Source organism: Ceratina calcarata, unplaced genomic scaffold, assembly GCF_001652005.2.
Source record: "Ceratina calcarata isolate Rehan_Ccalc_2016 unplaced genomic scaffold, ASM165200v1 scaffold428.2, whole genome shotgun sequence".
Lineage (NCBI taxonomy): Eukaryota > Metazoa > Arthropoda > Insecta > Hymenoptera > Apidae > Ceratina > Ceratina calcarata.
The window spans coordinates 761566-783311 of record NW_017166501.1 but is presented as its reverse complement, the minus strand read 5'-3'; the positions used below and the strand labels follow the sequence as shown (position 1 = coordinate 783311).

The 21746-nt window shown below is 42.9% G+C and overlaps 1 protein-coding gene across 2 annotated transcripts; it reads right to left on the bottom strand.

The window, feature by feature from the left end:
- Positions 1-642: 642 nt before the first annotated feature.
- Bruce (BIR repeat containing ubiquitin-conjugating enzyme) lies at positions 643-21525 on the bottom strand. Of its 2 annotated transcripts, XM_018027598.2 has the most exons (36): positions 21263-21525; positions 20445-20764; positions 20087-20364; positions 19491-19830; positions 17935-19420; positions 17685-17859; positions 17390-17605; positions 16889-17312; positions 16696-16819; positions 16474-16624; positions 16095-16319; positions 15765-16019; positions 15419-15689; positions 15166-15315; positions 14482-14790; positions 13342-13638; positions 12896-13264; positions 12590-12781; positions 12303-12517; positions 11976-12229; positions 11722-11903; positions 11457-11647; positions 11233-11377; positions 10836-10995; positions 10384-10753; positions 10189-10312; positions 9947-10114; positions 9710-9873; positions 9391-9628; positions 9022-9322; positions 8579-8950; positions 3842-8520; positions 3535-3774; positions 3272-3460; positions 3046-3180; positions 643-2961 (listed from the first exon to the last, which is right to left on the bottom strand). In XM_018027598.2, exons 1-36 carry the CDS (start codon positions 21444-21446, stop codon positions 2620-2622), a joined length of 14235 nt encoding a protein of 4744 aa, XP_017883087.1. In that variant the 5' UTR covers positions 21447-21525; the 3' UTR covers positions 643-2619. The 2 variants fall into 2 exon arrangements, with proteins under 2 accessions (XP_017883087.1, XP_017883088.1); XM_018027599.2 differs by lacking the exon at positions 14482-14790.
- Positions 21526-21746: the final 221 nt, after the last annotated feature.

Genomic DNA, 21746 nt, shown 5'->3' with positions numbered 1-21746 from the left:
TTTAAGGATTAAAATCAAACGCCGGTATGCCGAAATACGTAGGAAACACTTGACACTACGTCGCATTTATACGAGAAGAAAAAGCAGATGGCGGGCGCTCAAGTCAGTAGAGTGGGAGGTCACGTGAGCGATCACGTGACTGCGCGGAAATTCAAAATTATACCGCTCTCGACTCTCACAATCGAGGAATGTTCTCTCCTACTGAAATTCCTCAAATCTTGCAACACTAGATCGCACGTGCGGTATAAATCCCCCCCCCCTCGCCCCTTTGACAAATCGGTACGCGAATTGACCAGAAAATCCTCTCAATTTTTCTAATTTCGCTGCGAAGAATTTTGACATAAATCAGATCTCCTCGCATCTGGGAAGCTTGCAAAATCACCCGTACATATATCTCACGCAGCTGGTAAGAGACTCGAATAAATCTTTCAGCCTGGAGGTAAAGCGAAACGAGAGGATAATATAGGTATTCTCGAGACATCAAATAATGTTATACCAGCAGCGAAATTGAATTATATCTGCGTGCTTTTACTACGTTTAATGTCCTACTATTTATTTAACATGAAATGCGAATATTGCCTCTGAACGAGAATTGATAATCTCATACGTACAGCTACCATTTGGCATAAAAGACAAGGCGAAGACTGGCGTGATAATCGTTTATTATAAATAACTATTAACACGTTTTCCATTTTACGTACATCTTACGTGTTACTTTTTTGTTTTTGCTTCGTTCATTGCTTAGGAATCCATGCAATAATATACGTTACAATGGAGCATTTTTTTGTTTATCCAGTTACTTCGGAATTACAAACATTTACTGGTAATACGGTATAGTTATTCGTGTCACGATTATTTACAGAAAGAACGATCATCGATATACTGGTGGCGCAAAAAAGTTCGACCAGTAAATTTTACAACTAACCGTAATTATATCTCGCTGATTAGAGAACGGGGCAATACTAATTATACGGAGCAGGAATCCGAATCGCGTGTCCCGTTTTCGTTAATCGCCGACGCTACGGTTGCTGCGCCTTAGATAATACCATCGCCGTTTTATTTTTGCTCCTTTTTCGTGAAACATCGTTTTATCAAATGCAACGGTATTTCGGATCGATCCGAATATCCACAGCTCTATCTTTATCTATGCGAAACTATCAGATCTGTGTATTGATCCACTGTTTTCGCTTTTAATCAGTTAAAAAAGAAGGAAAAGAGAAATTATATATTAAAAACAAAAGAGAAAGAACAATTGAAAAAAGAAAAACGTATCGTTGCTCGAAGGCAAATGTCAATTATTATTTTTTTTAACTTTTATAGAACGCAAAGCAGCTTTGAAATAAAACCTGGTCTTGTCGTTATTCGATGAAATCGCTGAAAAGGAAACAGGTGTTGAAAAATGTTCGATCGTTTCTCGAAACTATTTTCAACCAAACGCCGAACGCGTAATTTCTTCCTTTTTTTGTGATTTTTGTATTTTTTTGTTTTTTAATCTACTTCTTATCTTCTGTAAAAAATACAAGTGCGGACCGTTTCAATTGATGCAGGCACGATAAATATATTAAATCACACTGCGCACACGTATCAAGTGCTAACTGCATTATGCGTTTCAATTTTCTGCATCGTTATTATCATCTCTACTCGCGAATTGAGCGCAATGCGACGCTGAGCTAAACAACAGTTGAGACGATTCACAACGGAAATATGAAAAGCGCAACGAACAAACGGGATCGTGAACTGTCCGTAACGAAAAGAGCGGCGGTCATAAAATTAGTCGACTGGCACGAAATCGTCATTGCCGTGAAGAAGGTCTGTGTAATTACGCTGTCCGCGATCGCGCGCGATTTCGTCTGTTTATTTCGATATTATCCGTAGCTGTTCGATCGATAAAATGAATTTCGTATCGTTGTTCCGTATCGTATCGCGCTCGTTATCAAAACCGTCTCGTTTTTCATTCCACTTTACCGGAACCCGGTTCGCGTGTCATTTAAAGTCAGTCGCATTGCATGATAGAGAGGGAGGGATACCGGCTACGTAAACGAGGAACACGTATAATAAATATCGAATAACAGTTGTTACTTATAGTAATACGAAGTAGTAGAATGCAGCATACATATAGAATAGCAGTAGCCACAGAGAGTATCTACTACACAAGAGTTTTTCACATTCATACTAGATTCTTTTACTTTTGTTTAATCGTTGGCTACTTATCCCGCGCTTATCGTTTTCTCTATTAGCATCTCGTCAATCTCTCTCCATTCTTCTCCTCTCTTCGAACACGCACTCTCTACATAGGTACACTTGCGAATCTCTCTCGCCGATTCATCCATTTCACATTTCACACACACTCACACATACTATTTTCATCGCATCCTCTTCGTTCCTCTCGAATTATCGTTTCGTCTTATATCGTCAAATGTATTCAACGGAAAGATACTAGTGATCAGTTTTCCATTCATCTTGATTCATCCGTCAATCAACTGAAAATTTGACCACAGTACTAAGACTTCCCGCCTCTCTTCGCCTCTCGGGTCAGCCCGTTAATTTTTTCGTTCGTCGATTAACACAAACAATATAGACTTTTCAAAATGTCCAACAATGTCTATTAACATCCTTTAGCTATTCACACACTTTCGAAACCATCTTCTCCATCTCAACGTCCGTGTCGATATCGTGATGTACGTGATTACTGGCACTGGCGTTGCCGATGGGACCAACGGAGTTGCTGATCGGTGTGAAAAGCTTCGGTTGCACTGTCGACGTTGGCGTGCTCGTTGTACCCGGCGGCGTGCTCGTTGCACCTGGTGGCGTGCTCGTTGCACCTGGTGGCGTGCTCGGTGTACCCGGCATCCCGGAAAGTTCGATCGGCGAGCCCGGAGACGCGAGCGGTTCTACCAAATCCTCTAGACCTTCGGGAGTTGGTAGCTTGCTCAACTCTTCCCTCAGCAGACTGTAGTGTCTCTGCAACAAGCGATAACAATTCGTTTCGGCGAACGTCAAACCAGATACATGATAACGCGAAATGAAACGTGGCTTATTACTTACTCTTAAAGCTAACGCGTTTAGAGAAAGAGTGCGGCCGAATCTGCGATCCGATCCGTGCAATTCCATATCCCTTATCCATCCTTCCAGTTGTGCAACGATCTCGTGTCTCTTTATCCAAAAGTGAGTGTGTATCACCTGTAAGCGTTAGTAGATTTAGCATAATTGATGCTGTAATTTGAAGAAGTAGAAGAAGAAAAGATAGAGTAGACTAGCTCGCCGTAATCACCTCTTTGAAACAGGGACATGGATTGCGAATTTGATCGAGCATCGCCCATTTGGCGGTGGCCTGGCAAATGTTCGCGTTGTATTCTTGACTAGACTGAGCCCCGCGCGTTGTACCCCGTGACCGTTCGTATCCTGGTTCGTTGAAATAAGGCTCCGATACTAAGATCAGCGACTGTATCGATACTAAGACCTATACGCAAGCGAATATTTTAGTTAGATCGATCATTTAAATTAATTTCCGGTAGCTCGGTGACAGGCACTTACCTGCAGGAAACTACTAGTGTGTGCATTCCATTTCTCTTCAGGACGGCCGTGCCACGTGTTCAGCACGCTCAAACAGACCTTTCCGTCGTTGTACAAATTCGGATTGAACCGTACAGTATGGCGTCCAGTAGTTTCTAAATTAATTAACATCGGACTGTTAGGATATTCCGGAGGGAAGTACACGTCGAATTCGAAGCATCCATTCGCGTATGGTGTTTCCGCAGGCCCTGTTATGAGTACCTATGCAAACAAGAAATAATTTAATATTCTTGTCGATTTAGTCAATTGCATTCCGTTCGATATGTACCTTCATCACGTCTAATCTGTCCGCGTCACATCTGACGAAAACGCTGCTGCTATACGATAGAGGCAACGCCGTGGAGAGCGTGACTGCCTCCTGCGCTAATCTCTTCACCCTCATGGGGTGACTTCTCTCGCCGGCTGCCCTCATAGTCGACTCGAAATGATAAGACACGGCGAACTTGTAACCGCCAGCCTCCGGATTCTCGGTGATCATTTCGAACGTGTCGAACTGTAAGTTCTTCATAACTTCGATGTATCGTTGTTCGATGGAGCGCAAAGGCAATTCGAGAGACGTGGGACTGGGACCGGGTAACTCTTCCTCGATTCCCGACAATCTCGAGGTAGCGTTTTGCACTATAGTAGCGCTTTCTTGAATGTCGGGAATCAACGTCGCTAGACCTTCGTCCTGCTCGGTGTCGTCCAGATATTTGAACACCGTTTTTGACTTGTTGTTCCTGGTGCGGTTGATCTTGTGAACGTATGTGTCGACGCAGACCTTCATGCTGGAAAGCAGCGACACGATGGACGGTTCGGTCGATTTACCGCCTCTCGGTAGCAGCAGAGGAGCCAATTGACTCGACAATGCCATAGCTCGGAGCAGCTGCAGTACAGCACGATACAAAGGAATGTGCCTCGCCATGTCCAGTACCGAGTCGTTCCTCAGGTATGATGACAAGGCTGGTAGTAAACACGATCGGGCTAACAGATCGGGGAACGAGAGTGGGAGTTCTCTTTGGGTCTGACCACCAGTACCGATATAACTAGCCAGTACTTGCAATAATACTGTCACGTGTTCCTCTTCGGATTTTTGCCGCATCAAAGCTTGCTCGACATTCCAAGACTGTTGGATGGACCCGGTACCGAACCCGGTACCTTTGGCCCAATATAAATGCGAATTGTCGTCGCTGCGTCCCGCCTCGCCCTGACTTCCACCAGCTTTCTGCTCCGCGCTCTCGTTCGAGCTCGTCTGATGGGTAAATACAGCCAAGCAATTCAGCAATAGAAGCATAGCACCCACTTCGATGGTAGTTTTACGGAGAAGCAGACCGTCGTCGGTGGTCACAGGAGTGGCGTCGAGCAGTTGCTTCAAAACTTGGAACGGCAGCGTTGGTAACAGCGCAGCTAACGGCGACGTCAAAACATCGCCTCCTTCGCCGTCGTCCGAAACGCCTAAGGCCAAGCGTAGAAGACATTGTGCCCGTTTGCGATCTCTTAGTAACACCTCCGCGTAACCCGGAAGTCTGAGGAAAAGTCCGAAGGCGGCGAGGGAATGCGGTGGCATGTACGCCGCCGGAGACGATGCCCACGACGTGGTGTTGCTTCCGCCTTCTTGTGGCACCGCGACGACTTCCCATACATCGTCGTCGGTAACTTTGACCCAATCGTCGCACGTCTGCTCCGGTGACGGTATCGTGGGTGGCGGTGGTCTCGAATCCCTGTACATCAACGGTAAATGCCTCGCAAGTACCGCTAAACCACCGCCTGCACTGAACACACCTAACGAGCTTTCTATACTTCTATAATTCAGTAACTCGCTGTCGGTCTGTTTCGTTATGTCCTCTTTCGAATCTTTATTACGTTGACGCAATATAAGATGTAGACAAGGTTCTGATAATGATATTCCGCTGTCCTCGGCGATAGCCAGGAGTTGTGCGATGGTCAATTGCGGTGGCAAGGGAGTGTTCGGTCGCGACGAATGTGTTAAATATTGTTGATTGGCAGAATTGTTAGAGCTCTGTTGAACGTTATTACTACTACTCGCCGACGTTTTGCTAGTACTTGCTGCGCATTCGGGAGAATGTCGTGGCCTCCTCATAACAGGACCTCGGGCTTGCGATCTATTCGACGCTTCTTTAGCCCTCTTATCCTTCGCCGTATTTCCGGCTGCTACGCTAAGTGCATCTACCAGCATAGTACGAATTTCGGATTCCCAAACCTCCCTGTTATTCGTCCGGTTGTTACTCGTTCCAATCTCGTTACTCTTGTACGTGTTTGGTAGCAGAAGAAAAAGCCATGTACCGGATACTTGCTGCAATATATCTGCCACCGTCGACTGAGTGGACATGTACAATAGTTGATGATAATGACCGAGTGGATGAGCTGGATGCGGAGGCATAGACAGCATACTATAATTGGCCGCCGTGTTCGAAACTTTCATCGGTGCATCGGAAGTCACGGATACTAACACTTTCTCACCTTCCAGTAATAATTGCAGGATCAATCGTCTGGTGAAACCAGAAATTCCGTGAAGATACCGCGTGCTGGAGGTCGTTCGTTGTTGAGATATGACGTCTGTTAATAATTCAGCTAACAACTTTTGATTCTCGAGGTGGCACCAACAACATCTCGATAAGAATTTGATCATCGCGCTTTCCAACGAAGCGTACGAGATGCTTGTCTTCGAACACCTCAACGAGGACAGAGATGGATTTTCTATAGGTCGATTACTGAGGAGAGAGAGCAATGGTAACCAAAATCCACGGCCCTCTTTCCCGAGCCAATCCCGCATTCTGCCTTCGGAGCATACGAGCGTCAAGAATTCCAACACCATCGCTATACTTTCCGGCTCAGTCATACATAATCCACCCATGTGGCTGTTCGTATCCATTGAAGATTCACCGACTTTATCGTTGTCCGTTAAACCTCCTAAACTACTGCTCATACTGTCTTCCGCAGACATTCGTCTACTTTGCGGCTGCTCTTGTCGCGTGCTTTCCAAGTTGCAAAAGTCGGTGATCAAGACGGTCAATAAAGCAGGAAGTCCGGAATCTATTAGTTGTTGAATACCCGGCGGGGACCGAGCAGCCGCAGCTACTGTCAACAGCTGTCCTTCCGTTAAATTTAATCGTTTATATTCCGACAATACGTAACGATAGTACCATTCCTCGCCATTGTATTCGCTTTTTCTGTCGTCCGTCTGTCCCTCTCTTTCCTTACGATCGTCCGAAATAGACGCAGAATGAACTGTGGCCATGTTGGGTACCAATATTTGTACTTTCTGGAGGAGTAGCGGGAACAACGTCGGTCTTACGTAGCAGAACGCGCAAAGGACAGAATCCACCGCTTGTTTCAGGGCCGAACCCGTACCTAGGATCAGAGTCCACTGATACAGAGCGTTGAAAAGATCATCGGACAACAGAACTGGAAGATCGTAATCGAGATTCTGCTGTTGATGAGCTTCCCATATGATGGAAGACACACAATGAATATATACAGCAGGTGGATTGATAACGTTGGGACTATTGCTGGGCCGCGAGGTCCCATTCACGGCTGACGCGTGAAGCCAAGAGAGCACCGCGATCATGCGAGCTTCCGTGCTGGAATCTTGAATCGAGCATAGCTGCTGGAGTAACTCGACGACTAGTTGAACGGTCGACGTTTCCTGTGTAGTTCCGATGCCTTGGTAGAACGAAGTGGACCTGTTGTTTAGTAAAAGTCCAATAAGACGAAGTCCAAGTTCTCGAGAGTGCAAGCCTAGTTGCAGTAATACCCTTTCCAGATTTGGAGTGAAAAGAGACGGAGCTGGGAGCAACAGGAGGTTGCAACACGCCTCGATAAATCCATCGACCGAAGCCGCGGAATTAAGCACTTTCACAGCGAGGTTGCTGTTCAACGTGCTCACGGATAAACACTGATGGAGCAATCGCAACCAGCCTAGACTCGTTTTAGTGAGTTGCTCTTCGTCGATAGCATCGTGACTCGTTTTAATTTCGCCGAATGCTGCCGTACCTAATAATCTTATCTGGCTCAAACTGATGTTCGTCGAATCTCGCGGTTTGTACAAACGCACGAGTACGGACGTTGCCACCTCCGGTTGTGACAACGTGATTCGTATGAACGTCAAACCTGCCGTAGGCATTGGCGGGCAAACGGGAGCCAGCGGACTGTTGCTTTCTCTTGAGACCTCAATAGCAACGGCCGACGGGCACGTGGCTAAAGACGTGAGATGCGGTTGCAACTCGACTTTCCTCAGTAGTATGGCACAAGGTAAAGTGATCGTAAGGTCGACCCAAGCCTCGTCGGGGTAGCAATGGTAAAGCCAGGCGGCCGTCCGTGCTCGTTTATGCGGTGTGGAACTTTGTATAAGAACGTCAGCTGATTGCGCGGTTGGATTTAACCAAGATATCGTCCCTAAAGGTGCGAAGTTCAGCAGACCGTCTTCATAAGTCTCCAAAGTGTTCACAGACTTCTTGCTGCCCGAAGAAGAGGTTGGTAATCCGCTTGGAACGTTCGAAAGATGTTCCATTACCATCGCGATCACTCCGGGCGAGGAGGAAGTAGCGTTGCCACTGTTGCTCGATTTCACCAAATTCTCACAGAGTACTTTAACGCCGCCCATCGCTGTGAACATCGCCAATGAGACCTCGTTATCCAGAACCCTCAGAATGTACCACAGAAGTGGCTCGGACAGCTGCATGACTCCCAATTGACGATCCAGCTCCCTTTGTCCGCATGATGAAGAAAGATATTGGTAGAGCGGATTTAGGACTAAGGAACGGTTGCTCGCTTTCTTCGAAAGAGTCGTTAGAAGTTGAAACGTGGCATCCGGTATCGAAGCAGGATCGCCGAGTTCGGTTGCCGTCCCCGCTCCGGCACTTTCTCCGAGGAGCATAGCTAAAGACGAGCCGGTGCTATGACCGAGAGCGCCCAGCAATCGCATCATGGTAGGCTCGTGTTGCAAAACTATAAAATTGTTAAACATCAGAAGCTGCGCCAACGTTAATCACGTTTCTCTACGTACCAGTGTCTGCAATGCATCTCACGCGAGGCTTGCTAGATCCGCATTGTTGCCCGCGGGAAGAGGATTGTTGTTCTGCTACTTTGCTTTCATCGGTCTGTGAGATATTTGCTTTCATCTGATCGTCGCCTACATCAGATGCAGCGTCGAGGCTAGATTCCGACATATCGATTCTCATCGAGCTATCGGGTGAGCCGGTCTCTGGCAACGGTGTTTGAACAAGTCGACATACTAATTTGATAAGAGCCACGACCAACGTATCCCACGAAGCTGGACGACCCTGCCTGGTATCTCCACTGAACACGCAAGCGAATAAGCCTCCAAAACCACCGGATGAATTCGCCACATCAACGGTACCTCCGCATTCAGCTTCAACTGTTATGAAAAATTCATGAAAAATTCTGTGTAACAGTTCGATGCTATCTCACAGCGGCTTTTAGAATTACCTCCGGAACTGCTCACGTAAGTGGAAACTAATACACCAACGCATTCTGTTATACTCATCGCAGTCCCCAAATCAGTATTTGTGAAATTCAAATTTGTCAAAGATGTTATTAGTTTGTATTGTGCGTCCAAGGGTCCTCTTCTCGTGGAGAGTGCTCCGCCAGGTTGTACGAGTTGGTAAATCACCCATAATAGGAGTTCCTTCAACGAATTTCCTAAGGCGCTACCGGGCGTAAACACGTCGCATCTCATCTTTAGTCTAGCTAAAAAATCTCGTAGCGCTTGGCAAACTGTAGGGCCAGCCTAAACAAATAAAAAACAGCATTAACATGCAAATCCATGAATAATAATTCGGAAGGTAATAAACGTACCATGATATAGTGTTTGTCTACGGCGTTAACGTTTAATCCGCTGCCGGAAAGTAAACGCAAAAGCATAAAGCCCAAGTTGGACTCCTTTATTATACATCCAGCCATTCCACCTAAGACGCCATCCAACTGTTGTCTGCTGTTCGCAGCTTCTGTAGGATCCGTATGGAACGCTTGGTTGCTTCCCAGAGTCAAGCATTGAAGAGCAAGGCACCATACTCGCAAAGAGACGCCTGGGTGCCTATACGATACGATGAGAAATCATAATACAGAAATGTATATCCTACAAATGACGTACAAATAAATATAGAATTATGTTTACCAAGATAATGCAGATATCAGGCTGGAGATGGCTGTAGAGCTGAATGGGATGACAGGTGTGAGCGAAGGATCAAACTGATTGGAGGAACTCGATTGATCCGAGGAAGCGTCCAAATTCAACGTCAACCAGAGTTGTAGGATAAGTTCCAAATTTGTTCCCGTATTCTGAAATGAGAAATTATATTTAATACGTTCAAGCATAAACCAAATCGTGCTTTCATTTCATATTCCTCCGTACTTGTAAATATAGCTCTGTGAATATCTTATCGAAACATCTGGTAAATATCAATAAACTTGCAGATGTTGTATCAGGGGTATTCCAAACATCTTGGGTCTTTTCGTTCCAATTCGATTCAGCTTTCGGCGTCGGTTGTTGCGGATAAGATCGGTTTGATTCCGATGGTACCTATCGACAAAGAGCAATTAAAGTGAACTTTTTCCAAACAGAATTAACAGACAGAATGGAAATCATTAACTTACCTGCAGCGTAGTGCTTATGCTGTAAGGTAAATTGTACATGCTGAACATAGACAATGTCCTCAACGATAGCTCTATAGCCATTTCTACACCGTATTCCAATCTCGCATCCATTGCCAACGAAATTCTATTAAAAACGATATGATTAATTGACTCTAATTTAATTATGATATGCTCAAGCGTATAGATTCACTATACCCAGACATATTCACGTTCTTAGGCAGTGGATGGCCTTTCTTCAACATATTTTTCCCGCGTTCCAAAATATCATCCAACAAGTCCTCGAATTCACTGTCGTCGGACTCGAGAAGTGAAGGTAGAAATCCGTTTGATTTGGAGGTCGAGGCACCTGCCGATGGTACAACTACGCAGTCTTGAACGTCTTCTTCTCCTTCACCTTCAGCGAAACCCTCGTCGTTACCAAGCGAAACGCCGCTATTGCTCGTTTCAGCGACGCTACTGTATTCTTCATCTGGCGTTCGAATTTTCTCGGTAACAAGTGGCTCGAACGTTTCATCGGAAGGACTCCCTTCATGAGAAGAACATGCTTTTGAAACTAGTTTACCGCCTGAAATAATAAACGATTAAGGAAGATTGAAAAGGAGATGATAAAAAGCATTAAAAAATTTGCAATAAAATTTGATTCTTACCTTCCAACAAATCCTGCAAAAGGCACGAGACTGCGTGCGAAATCCAGACCGCATCGGAGGTGCCCGTTGCCAATTGGACTAATTTTAAGAGCAGTTCTTCGTTCATAAGCTCGCACAAGCTAATTGCAGGACGTGTAGATATCACTAGCCTAGCGACTACCTATATGGCACAACATTCAACAGTTTCAAAAAGTTGCTTTCAGAAAAAGCATAAACGTAAAGCATCTTGTTATGTATTAAAAACCGTCAAATATGTCTACAAGCTAAGTAACGTTTCAGTCGTAAGTTCATATCGTAATACTAAGCGAATGTACGAATAGGGTATCAGTGAAATTCTTATATAAACAGGTAACGTGCGTCATGATAAACCATTTCTTTGTAAAACGAGTTTGCGTACCTTGCAAGCTAGTAGGAACATATCCACATTAGCAGAACTGTACAAAATAAGAGTGATGAGTCTACGAGCAACAGGCAGAACGTGTTGATGTGACAAGTTGGATATATATTCGACATCCACATCCGCCGTCTCTGATTTGCTGGAACTTGAATAGAAACTGAATGTTGGAAACTGTTGGTTATAAATTTCTGTGCACATTTCATATGAACTTTTGCGTTGAATACCTTGGATTTTGTGGTAATTGCGAGCTACGGGAAGTGTTCAGCACATCAGGTTTGCGAATACTAAAAATATCTTTGAAATGCTTGGTAGAATTTTGTTTGAACGTCTTCTTAAAGAATTGCTCTTGCGATTTTAATGTCGCTTTCATCTTGCTGCACAATGAAGTGGTGTGGGACGATAAATTAGACAGTCCCTGTAAAATGTATACCGGTTGTTTAACACATTTATCTATTCCTCGATGTCAAGTAAAAAGGAGATGATTCGTACCTGCGCTTTTGTATGGAGCGCTTTTTTCGCCTGCTCCAATTCTTGCAGTTGCTGCTTGTGATGCATTATGTGTTTCTGCAGTTTTTTACGCATATTGCAAGAAACCGGAGAGCGACTTGCGTTACCGTACTTCCTCTGCATCGCCGATTCTACTTGAATAAACTCCCAGCGGGACAACAAACCTGTTGAAGAAATTTCTATGGTACTTGAGCTTCGAACAATCAGTGTTGTTCTTTATAGAAAAAATATGATACCTTGTTCTTTACTTTTCTCACCAGCTCCATCCAAGCAAGAAAGCGGGGTCGCTACAGTATCTAAACACACTGACAAAAAAAGCAGCACCCAGCTAATAAGTGTTTTGTCCAAAAGATTTGTACCATGTGTTCGAACGTTCGCTAATGGTTCCAATAATTTGCCTAATGTGCGAACCATCGCATCTATCACAGAAGACCTATTAACTCCAGCAATCAACGATTTACGTCCAAGAAGTGTTAATAAAATAAATACTCTGAAAATACAAAAGGACAGTGTTTTTTTTTTAATCTTAAACATGTTTAGAAGATTTAAATCTCTCGGCGTACCTGTCTTGTGGAAATATGTGCTTAGATGACCACGAATAGAGATTGATTAAAACGTTAGACAAGAAATTGCCCCACCACGGCTGATGACCAGCCATACGCGTTAACAGCGCGACAGCCTGTAATTGTAAACGTGGTGCAGGTGTCACCACGCAGATCGAATGGAAAAACTTCTCGCAAACGGTTGGCGTAAAGACGTCGCACATCGATGCCGGTATCTAGAAGAATACATCCTCCTTATTGAACTGGAACGGTAAAGAAACATGTCCGAAGAAACTGATGGAACCTACGCTAGGTATCAAATCAATTTCGCATACTGCGAACAAAATAATATCGAGCAAAGTTTCCCCGAGTGCTCGTAGCTTGTCCGTAGGTGCATTCGCTAAAGACATCGTTGGTAGAGTCTGCGAGCCCTTCCACGACTCTAATCGTCTCCACACGCTACGCACGACATTCAGTTGATGTTGGTACATTATGCATTCCTATAAAATCCAACATGAATATTTTTTGTATAAATTACTTTTTACATTTACAACGATCGGGACACGATCTCATGGGTAGGAGGTATCGATTAACGCATCAAGTTCTCAACTCACATGATAGGTAGCCAATATTTTCGCAGTCTGTGGCTCTTTAATTTCATTAGGTGCTTTACTAAAAGATAGGTAATGCTGCATGTGCATGACATTGGTAGTCTCTGAACACAACAGTGGATCCAATAGGCTTTTCAGTTTCTCAGTAGCTAGGCTAAATCTGCACTGCACATCTTTCGCGAGGGCTGATAGAATATTGCATTGCGTGTCGATAGTAGCTTGTACGTTAGGATCAGTATTATCAAAAGCTGTTGAACTACTATCTAATTCCGCGTAGTCTTCTCCGGGTAAGACCATCATGTGCCCGTAGAAAATCCCTAACGGTATTCTACACATAGTAGGACACATCCCGTATCGACCTATGATTGTGATCTTCAAAAGAAACGAACAGTTCTCCGTTAGCAAACGAATACTTTTAATACTGTCATAATAAAAGTATTATTAAGTACCTTTAGGTATCTACAAACGGGTGGTGGTTGAAGATCGCATACGACCAATGATTTGTTCCCGATGTCGCCGGCAACAATCAGTCGTATACCATCCACTTCTTCCTTGTTCGTCCATATGTCTACAGACAGGGATGCTAAATCGCTGCACGAGGGAATGATCAAGTCTGTCAGAAGTACTGGTGATCCGAAATCCAGAATAGCGAAACGACGTGCGCTAGAATGCATCCGGTCCACCACCAATGCTTGCTGAAGCGGCCAGGACAGCAATCTTCCCCACGGGAGCGTAACATCTTTCCGCTGCAATTTACACAAATCGATAACGTTATTACACTATCTGCTTCAACGATTGCGTGACATCTACTTCGCTCTTCTACTTCTTAATAAACTGGGTCACATTCATTCAAACAAATACATAAATGTGCAAAATAATCATATCGTTCAACAGAATGGTACGCTTGAAAGGTTTCGAAAGACATTCAGGTAAACCATTCTGCTTATGAAATATTATTGAACCAGCTACCCAAAATTTCGTGGTACAAAAAGGAATATACGTAACGCTCACATTAAGTTGGCTATGAACGTAACTACGAAGCGTGCACGATTAATCTTTTCGTACGCCTCACGTCTCGCTCGTCTGTAACCACCTTTACGTACAATATTAAAAGCATTAATTGGGAACAAAATCTAGACAATTTAATCAGTACTGCGCTCGAAAAAAATTCATGGGAATTGGTATAGACAGTTCTGTATCGTCCAAGTATTTGTTCGTACGTTCGATTAGCAAAATAAATTGTGAGATAATACGATAAGAACCTGTGTAACTGGACTCATTTCATTCTAACATCTATGCTCGACGAATCTTGTAAATTATTCGAATTCGAAAATGTGCAGTATAATTAAACGATATTAAAAGTGATATATCAACGTTGAACGCATGGTATCCTAGGCTGTCATGCAATCTGCGATTCACATGTGTAATTCGGCACATCAAATAAATTATATAAACTCAGTTAACAAACAGCATATATATTACATATGTAATTAATAAAGCTATACGAAATTGATGGTAACAACAAGGTAATCGTTCAACTGATGAACAGAAAGTAAAAAAGGTGCAACTTTTTATCTAATGTAATCTACCTTTTTAGAATTGCTGTCTTCAACTTTGTTTACAGTAGTATCGATATTTTGAACGGACGATTTTTCTTTCGTTACGGTAGCTGAACTTAATATACGTGAATTAGGCATATCGTTTTGTGTATTATGCCATGTCTGATTGTTGACAGACATATCGTTAGCTTCGTCGCAAACAGGTTGATCATCAGGCGTGAACAACAGTTGCGGAGCTGGCTTCTTTAACGCTCTTCCGGTACATAGACTAAATAGATCGCTTAACATAGGTGTCGGCTTTGCCTGAACATCTGCTCCTAGCGATCCAGCGTCCAAGTTCTATAATGTACAATTATTTCTAACTGAATTATGATCCCTCTACTTAATCTCAACATCTATATCAGTTACGTAATTTGATGCACATGTGACCAGTCTTAACTGGCCTCAATCGAATAAAATAGAAGTAATCAAACTGCCTGTTTTATCGTGTAGTGTCGCTCCGTGTAACGATTTCGTTTTCTTGTCAACACGAGTTCTGTTGTCATGTTTATGTATCGACGTATAAAATAATATCGCATGCTTCATGAAATCGTTCAGAATAAAACTTGTAGTAAAGGAAGGAAAACGGAAAGGTCAGAGGTATCGTCGATACAACGATATGAGAAAGAGAGGACAATGATTCGTGGAAAGTGGACGTGCATCGTGAAAACTTACATGAATAGTCTTGATGTCAGGTACGCCGTTGTTGCTCGTAGTTGTACTATCGTAAAGAGTTGACATGTTACTTGTATTCGTACACGGGTCAATTTTCTCCAGCTTCGTGCCCTCAGAAGCAGCGAGACAAGTAAAGTGAAGAGGCTCGACCTGAATGTTCCCAATCAATTTTTTTATTATATCGCATAGATCCGGTCGGACGCGGTCTTATGAAGCGCCGATATCTTCGATAGACAGAACGTGAATAAATTACCTCTAGTAGTCCTTTCATATTGTGATTCGAACATAAAGCCTTTAACTTGCTAGACACCAGAAGTTCACTAGTCGGATGTGTAGGCAGTGTAAGTAGGTCCCTTAAATCAATAGCATCCTGAGAGTATATGGAACTTGATGATGCAGTTGACGGCCCGGTCTGTTCGTTCACGACTGACATGTACGTGGGGGGCATCGGACTGTATTTGGGAGGCATCGGCGATTCCAAATCGAACAGTTCGGTCTCGAACGGGGAATTGTACAAACCGAATCTGTAAAAATTTCATATATTCTGTCATTGCGAGACATCGTGAAGTGGAGATTCGCTTCAAAAAAGACAATTATACCTCGTCGAGAGTAATAAATGATAAGGATTTACTCGATTCGATATTTCAGCTGCTATTTGTTGTACGAGGGAAATACATTGTTGAGCAATACTATGATTTCTATCTCGTATCAATGTCCTGTTAATTAATAGCTGAAACCATCGGAGCGAGCCAGCCCATTCGACCTCGACTATCGATGGTAACAACGATACCAAAACAGACACCAACGCTTCGTCGAATGTTTGAGACGGAGGATCTTCTAAATTATAAAAACCACTGAAAGTACATTACAGAATAAATCTTAAATCCTGCGGACGATTCGCTCCAACTGCCATCATATCTTCAACTTACATGTTACAAAGCATGATTAATTTTATACACTTGTGCGCTATACTCCGACCAGCATGCAGAAGACAAGTTCTTAATAAACTAGACAACCGTGCCTGGACCGAACGAATTGTTTCCAATTGAAATGTTTTTATTTTGGCATTGTTCTGATTGCTACGTAGTCTTGTTAATCTAATAGAGGCGATCCATACGAGGATATCTAACGCAATTGATTGTGCAACTGGAGACCTATAACATTCAAATATTCATAGTATAAGTATACAGCTACAGGTGGACACAAACGAAAAGGGTGATTGCGTGACTTGTATGCACCCCACGTTTATGCCCTCCAGTAAGTAAACACCTTGTATGTACAAGTAATTACTGTGAAAGTTGTTCTTACTTCTCCGACGTCTCTAAACAAGCTACCCTTAATAAATTTTCGAAGCAACTCTGAGATTCCAATAAAGCGCATCGCTCTGCTCTTTCGCGTGGTATAGAAGTAGGATACACTGTTCGAACGGTAATTGATATTTCGTATAGCCAATCGCAACCTTTAAAAAATTCACGATGTGATTAAACGAAATGAGAGTCGTGTAAAAGGAAATAGTGAAATTATACTTACCAATATAGCCTTCTGACTTCTTACTATTTGCGCCTTCCACGAATCGACGTACTTCAACTATTCTTAGCTTTTTAGATGTAGGAGGTTTATTATCCGACGAGTTCGTTTTCGACTTTCCGGTTGTCTACAAGCAAAATAAATAATTGACTAATCATACGTGTTCTATTTCTCACTTCTGATGCGCAATACTCACGCTATCCTTCGTAGGATCAATTAGAGCCTTAATATGAACAAGAAGCGTTCTAGCTTTAGTTTCGAACAGTTTGGGACTGGTCAACGTGACACAACCAGAACGCCAGGACAAGTCCAAACTGCGATGCAGATCGATCGGTCCACATAAAATCTCGGTGTTATACTGCCGTTGAAACTCTTCTGTGACCACGGGATTCTCTCCCTTCTGCTCGTTGCCTATATTAAAGTCTATTCTTTCGTCGACAGGTGTCAACGTAGGCTCGTTATTGCCCAACCTTTTAACATTTTGCTTCAAGAGAGTAATCTGGATCGACGGTAATTCTTGACAAGCCGGGTGCAAACTATACCGTACATCCACGTGACCGATGTTTCTCGCTGCGCTTCGCGAGAGGGTCAATTCGAATATATGCTCGTCCCAAGTGGATCTATTATTTCAGGTTTAAAGCAGTGTCAATACTGAAACGAAGTATCATTTACATTTTCCAATGTATTATTATACTACCGTTCATTGTGTAAGCGCCACGTTCGAGTGTGGTGTTGATCCTCCGATTGATGAAAATGCTGAGGGTGACGACGTCGTTTTTGAGCTTGCATTTCATTCCAGCAGGGAGGCACGGTAGCACCAAACGCGGGAGATTGATTATCGAACCGTGTCAATTCGTAGAGAGTACGTAAATCCGAATATGAGAAATCTGATTTGTGCGCAATTAATTGATCTCTGTGAAAAATAATAAATAGATCAGATAGATTTAAGAACCGTATTGTATTCAAAAGCTCCATATTGTATTCGATCTTACTGAAAAGTGAATGACGTCGACGTGCTAGGAATTGTACTTTTATTAATGCTCTCTTCAGTTGACATCATATTAATATCTTCAATATCCTTCGTATTTTCCGTAGGATCCTCTTCGTCCGTGGTAATAAAAAAGTGAAGCGCACCGTCCTTCGTACACGCACACAATCTCTCTAAACCTGTAAGACACATTATTGTGAAGAAAAAGAAGAACTATCAATAAGACTATAAATAAGTATCCATTGACCACTTACTACTACAATAGGCTGCAGAAACAAACTTCTTCCCTTCTACTCTTGCCTCGCTAACAGTTTTTAATGAATTTAAATTTAATACTCGGATAATACCATCTTTGCATACTAGGGCCACTTGTCCGATAGGTTCCGATAAATCGGAATCGGCGGCGGAGCTCCTGCTAGAATTCTCCCCGGAGAGCGTCCATTTATTATTTTCTTGAAGAGGTAGAAACACGTGTTCGACAGGAGCTTCGTCCGCGGATAGTTCTCGCCTTGCTACCGGCTCAGAGAACGGCTTGACCACTTGCCCGGAGAAATCCAACGCGTAGACGAGCAATATGGCATTCGCGTTGTTCGCATCATCCTGGATTTTACCATTTATTAGTCTATCAGATTGTGTATCATTATGGTCCCAGTACACGTAACTTTTCTGCGCGAAGAACTCGCTCTCCTCGTCAACGTCCATCTGATTATTATTAGAAGTCAGCGAGTCTGCGTTATCGGTATTAGGACACATAGCAACGTATAAATGTTTTCCATCTTTAGTGGGCTCGACATGCGTGATTTTAAGGAAATCGGGAGCTTCGATGGGTAGAGTCGTTACAACAACTGGTTCAGTCTTTGTTATTTTCATGATATCCAAACTCTTTTTACTGACGGTCGTCAAGTCTGACGTTGACGCGAACTGCTCCGGACCGTTGATAGGATTAAAGTTGGCGTCGAACGAGCTCGAAGTCGGCGGTACCGTGATACCGATCGGGTTCGAGTAAATCCCGTTCGAAGACGATGCGGTGAGAGCGGACGACGAAAAAATACCATCGAAATGCGGGCCGACCACGTCCGAGTCTACGTCCTCTATTACGGGAACCTCGTAAAAAAATTTACCAACGAAAATACCTTGATACTTCAAGTTCTCTTGACGTTCCCCGTTTGAACTGGCACTGGTACCTGTTCCCGACAGTGTCTTCTTAGCCTTCGTGTCTTTAGCGTTGTCCTCTTTTATCGGTTGCGTGGTCACGGTTTTGTGATGGAAATCATAAAATACTAAATAGTGCAATCTCGACGGTGTATACTTATCACCTGCTACCTTCATTATATCTAAAGTATCACTGGCAGCACTATTTACACTGTTCATCGCGCGAACAAGAGACGACGACGAAGCTAAATCTGTTGAAGCAGCCCACACGTTCTCTAAAGTCCTTAACTGCGGTGAATTGCTAACTGTCACGGTAACAGCACACACTACACACGGCCTGATCTTCGAGTCTGATCCTTCTCCAGGTGTGGAACCAGATGTTTTTGCTTCGCTGTTTTCTGATACGGGAGGACCTATCACGGACAATGCTGTGACCTGTACGTTGTGAGAAGTTGGATGCTGATAATCAGAAAGGGGATCCGTCTCGGAATTAAGCGTCCTTAAATATGACGTCAAATTTCTTGAAGAACCGAACTGAACGGAATCTTTGTTGTTTATTTCCTGATCCACGTAAAAAGATACTTCCCTCTGGAAGAAATAAAATATAAATGCTTCTACGAAGAATATGCGCATATCAGTCGTTAAACAGATGTTTCACCTTTAATTGATTTGTTACATTCCAAATGTTAATGGACCCGCCACTGGAAGCTGTAGCTACGAGGCCGGCGACGTTCGTAGTGCTAATCAAATCTACGGAGTCTCCGACCTCGCGCGCAGGAGCAGTGGCGAGGATAACAGACAGAGGAACATTTTGCGTGTACTCTCCTTTCACGAACGGACACCCCGGGGAATGTCGTTCGTGTTCTGACCAAGGCTCATCTGGCGGTTCCCAACAAACTAGACAGATGTTGCACGTAAAGCACATTATCCTATCGTCACCTTTGGTGTTTGGTTGGTGATAAAAACCAGCCTGAGCCATTTGATCGGGCAGAGCCCATCTAAAACGAAACGTGCGTGTAACAGGCATACGGGAGAAGCTACGAGCAACTAATAATGATTAGACTGCGGATTATTATGTAAAATAAAATATCTAGACATGATTTGCATTTGTAAATTAAACGTCATAGCATCCACGTTGCTCCCAATATTATATATGCTTTCACATAGTGAGTGCACTTTTCAAAATTCAGCACACATATGTCTTTTATCATTGTATAAATATCCGCGGTCTAGTAATCAGCTCAAGGTTTTTACTTGTAATTCATATGTGGCCATTTTGAGAAAGTATCTCGACGCGTTGCTTCGCTGAACATTAACGCCTTGTCAACGGGACCTTCTAATGGCAGGCCTGGCAGTAGGCCATTTAATCGTTCTGTAATGGCAGAAGCAATCGGCAATGCTGGAATATATCTGCTTATACCCTTTGCTTCCGTTACTAATCCTTTGCTAATCCTGAATGTCAATTCTGTTACTAATCCTGAGCACACAAGCTTCAGAGAAGCATGTGGTAATTCCAAACATACTGTGTTCCACTGTATCAAGCGAAGTATGTTAATATCCGGACACATCCGTCACGAATTCATTTGATTTTACATCCGGTGCAGACACTTACTTTTTGAGCTTTTATTCCTCTTTTCCGTTTCGCCTCTCTTGCAAAAGTTTTATTCATCAATTCTTCCTGCACTTCTTGCACATGATCTATGCCTGGTATGTCTACGCTACGTAGACACTGATATAACAAAGTAGCTTCAGAAAACAATAATTCCAATTTTACAGTATCTTCACTCCTTGAGACAGGCGTTTGTAACAGAGTATCCAAAAGGAGTACACCATTGTAATCACTACGAACTCCAATTCCTCTCCCATCTGTATACAATATTTTATCTACACCATTTGATAAATACGTGCCTTGAAACTTTCCATTTAATTTTCCTACGAAAGTAAAATAAAGGATTGAAGTATCAGGGTCGTAATGAATGTTCTGTAGATTCTATTATCAATCATTTCGCACACAATGTAAACTATAAATTGATATATATCTAAATGTAATCATTGATGGGCATGCTGTATACAAATACATATACAATATCGAGATAATGGTATGTCCAGGAAAGAATGATTAGACATGCTACATTAACGGACTTGGTTTTAAACAGACGATCAAACGATCGCAGCAATTTGACAACGCATTGAATGATAAGGGCTGATCGTTAAAAATGTTACTTGGTAATAAAGCAATGAATCATGTTGCTAAAATTGCAACGAAATCAGAAAAACTGTAGACCCGCCTGACGTATACACGTATACGACCTTGACCATGAGGCGTTATTACAAATTTCAAATGTAATCGGTTGCAAAATGTGCAACGAAACGATCTGTTAACTAGTCTAGATTCTCGTTTGTATCCGACAAACGCATCGCAATGCTTACCGGATAAAGAACTCTTTTGCAAAATTACTCCTGAGTTGACATCAAATACGTATACTTGCGCACTGCCAGTGGTAATTAATAACACATTTAGATTAGCATGATAGATTATACTTTTACACTCGGTGTCCACATTTAAATAACTGTCTTCCTTCAATAACCACGGATCATCAGCCATTTTGCTCATACAGCTTACAATTCACAAAAATTTGCCTAATGCGCGAACATCACAAAAAATATGGCGTACTCATCACCGCCATCTTTGAGTAGAACGTCAGCAAATCGGCATGAAGTTAGCCAAAAAGTTATCAAACGATTAATCCGATTCCTATATATCGATATACCATTGCGTTCTCTTCGGAAGTTCGAAAATCTCGTTGAATATTTATTTAAATAATTGTTATAGCAGTAGAATTTAATAAGACTATGGTCAAATTATAAATTTCAATATCCTGATAATAGACTACCTGATACTCTAATTGTAACT

Excerpts from the sequence above, each read along its gene's own strand:
- Bruce (XM_018027598.2), bottom strand. The coding sequence starts at position 21,446 with ATGAGCAAAATGGCTGATGATCCGTGGTTATTGAAGGAAGACAGTTAT. Across the intron at positions 20,365-20,444 it reads GAGGAATAAAAGCTCAAAAA|TGGAACACAGTATGTTTGGA; the intron begins GTAAGTGTCTGC and ends CGCTTGATACAG. Across the intron at positions 8,951-9,021 it reads TTACGTGAGCAGTTCCGGAG|TTGAAGCTGAATGCGGAGGT; the intron begins GTAATTCTAAAA and ends TTTTCATAACAG.